The sequence below is a fragment of the Cnephaeus nilssonii genome (genome assembly GCF_951640355.1).
Source record: "Cnephaeus nilssonii genome assembly, chromosome: 13".
Taxonomy (NCBI): domain Eukaryota; kingdom Metazoa; phylum Chordata; class Mammalia; order Chiroptera; family Vespertilionidae; genus Cnephaeus; species Cnephaeus nilssonii.
The window spans coordinates 48,882,849-48,885,267 of NC_137084.1; the positions used below are offsets into that span (position 1 = coordinate 48,882,849).

General features: G+C 49.8%; 1 protein-coding gene across 1 annotated transcript; it reads left to right on the forward strand.

Annotated features, from left to right (window-relative positions):
* Positions 1-555: 555 nt before the first annotated feature.
* On the forward strand, positions 556-1,829 carry LOC307108740 (TBC1 domain family member 20-like). Its single transcript, XM_079786893.1, has one exon. It carries the CDS (start codon positions 854-856, stop codon positions 1,640-1,642), a length of 789 nt encoding a protein of 262 aa, XP_079643019.1. The 5' UTR covers positions 556-853; the 3' UTR covers positions 1,643-1,829.
* Positions 1,830-2,419: the final 590 nt, after the last annotated feature.

A 2,419-nucleotide genomic window follows, 5' to 3' on the forward strand; every position in this document is an offset into this window, starting at 1 on the left:
TATTGAGTCAGAACCAAAGTTTTCTACTACCTGCCTCCCTTTGTGCATCCAAAGCTCATCAATGCATCTGCTCATAGGAAGGTTCATCTACACCTGAGTCACCTTTCAGCCTCTCACTAGACATGGCAGAAGGTTTTAAATTCCAGGCTTCTTTCCTCTTCCCCACCATTTTCTGGAACAGGACTGGAATCGCTTTGACATTTATTTTCCCACTGATATGACGCATGCTGCCAGTTCTCTTAGAAGGCAAAAACAGCTTCAGTCAGTATTATTGGAAACAACAATTTTCTTTTTCTGTTACAACAAGAACATCAACTATCACCAACAATTCATGAGTATCTAGGATCTGTTAGACACTTAGCCAGTGGCTATAGATATCTTATGATATTTAATCTTAAAGAAATTAAAATGTTGGTTTTTGGTTCCCATTTTGCAGATTAAAAAAAAAAACACACACACACAAAAAAAATAACACAAACAACAGACCAAGCCGGGCCTGCTGGGAAGTGCGGGCGCATTTTCTGTCAGCTCTGCCATCAGCCAGGGCTCGGGCCTGGGCCCGGGCCCGGGCCCCTGGGACATGGCCTCCCCAAGTGCGCAGGGCAACGTCCCCACCTCCAGTCACTGGGACGACGACGCGGAGACGGCAGGCTTTAATGCCAAAAGGAAAAAGAAAGTAGCAAAGATATACCAGGCTCTGAACAGTGATCCCACTGATGTGGCTGCCCTTAGACGCATGGCTATTAGTGAAGGAGGGCTCCTAACTGATGAGATGAGACGAAAAGTGTGGCCCAAGCTCCTCGATGTCAACACCAATGACCCACCTCCTATATCAGGGAAAAACCTATGACAGATGAGCAAGGACTACCAACAAGTGCTGCTGGATGTCAGGCGGTCCTTACGGCGGTTCCCTCCTGGCATGCCAAAAGAACAGAGAGAAGGGCTCCAGGAAGAACTGATCGACATCATCCTCCTCGTCTTGGAGCGCAACCCTCAGCTGCATTACTACCAGGGCTACCATGACATCCTGGTCACATTTCTGCTGGTGGTAGGAGAGAGGCTGGCAACATCCCTGGTAGATAAAGTATCTACCCACCACCTCAGGGATTTCATGGATCCAACAATGGACAACACCAAACATACATTAAACTATCTAATGCCCATCATTGACCACGTGAATCCAGAACTCCATGACTTCATGCAGAGTGCTGAGGTCGGGACCATCTTTGCCCTCAGATGGCTCATCACCTGGTTTGGGCACGTCCTGTCTGACTTCAGACACGTGGTGCATTTATACGACTTCTTCCTGGCCTGCCACCCTCTGATGCCCATTTACTTTGCAGCTGTGATCGTGTTGTATCGAGAAGAGGAAGTCCTAGATTGTGACTGTGACATGGCCTCGGTTCACCACCTGTTGTCCCAGATCCCTCAGTACCTGCCCTATGAGATGCTGATTAGTAGAGCCGGAGACCTTTTTGTTCAGTTTCCCCCATCTACACTTGCTTGGGAAACAGCTGCCCAACAGCAAGCCAACAAAACGGCAGCCTCTACCTTCAAAGACTTTGAGCTGGCATCCACCCTGCAGAGGCTTGACATGGTGCTGCGGCAGCGGTTTCGGGGCCTTCTTCGGACTGAGAATTGAGCAAAAGACGTCCTGACCAAACCAAGGACCAACCGCTTTGTGAAGCTGGCGGTGATGGGGCTGACAGTGGTACTTGGAGCAGCCGCTCTGGCTGTGATGAACAGTGCCCTGGAGTGGGCCCCTAAGTTTCAGCTGCAGCTGTTCCCCTAAATGCCAGAGGAGATTCTTCCTCTGGCATTACGTTAAGGTCTCGCCCTTCCATGGAAGGATGGGGAGGGGTGGGATGTCCTTTATTAAAAGGGTTTCTGTCAAGGGTTTTTGTATTCCTACCACCCTTCCCTGCCACTCCATGGTTTGCCTTTGCTTCAGAGGCCAATAGCAGAACCTGTGTGACACTGGACACTTGGGGCCTGGGCATAGAACTCTTCTCCCTCACAGTGGGCTTCTGCGTGTGCTCTCCACTGCCTCCTCTTGTGTTGGAGGAAGTGGGGTTTTTAGCTCTCAGCTGCCTTTGGAACCTGCTGGGCCTGGTCACTGGGGACCTTTTGGCTGCTGCCTAGTAGTAAGCAAGCTGGACCTTTGAATGCCCGCCTCACAGCTCCTCCTGTTCTGTCTGCTTTGGCCAAAGAAGTCCGACAGTAGAATGAAGGCAAGGGGGCAGAGAAGGTAGCCCAGGAACAAGATTGGCCCTTGTTAAGAGCAGCTCTATTAGCTGGTCAGAAATCAAAGAGACAGTTGGGAACTGGGTTACTGGATAACTCCTACTGATTTTCAGTCTAGAAATCACAGTATTTCCAGACAAACAGGAAAGAATGTTAAGTTGTAGGGCCCAGACAT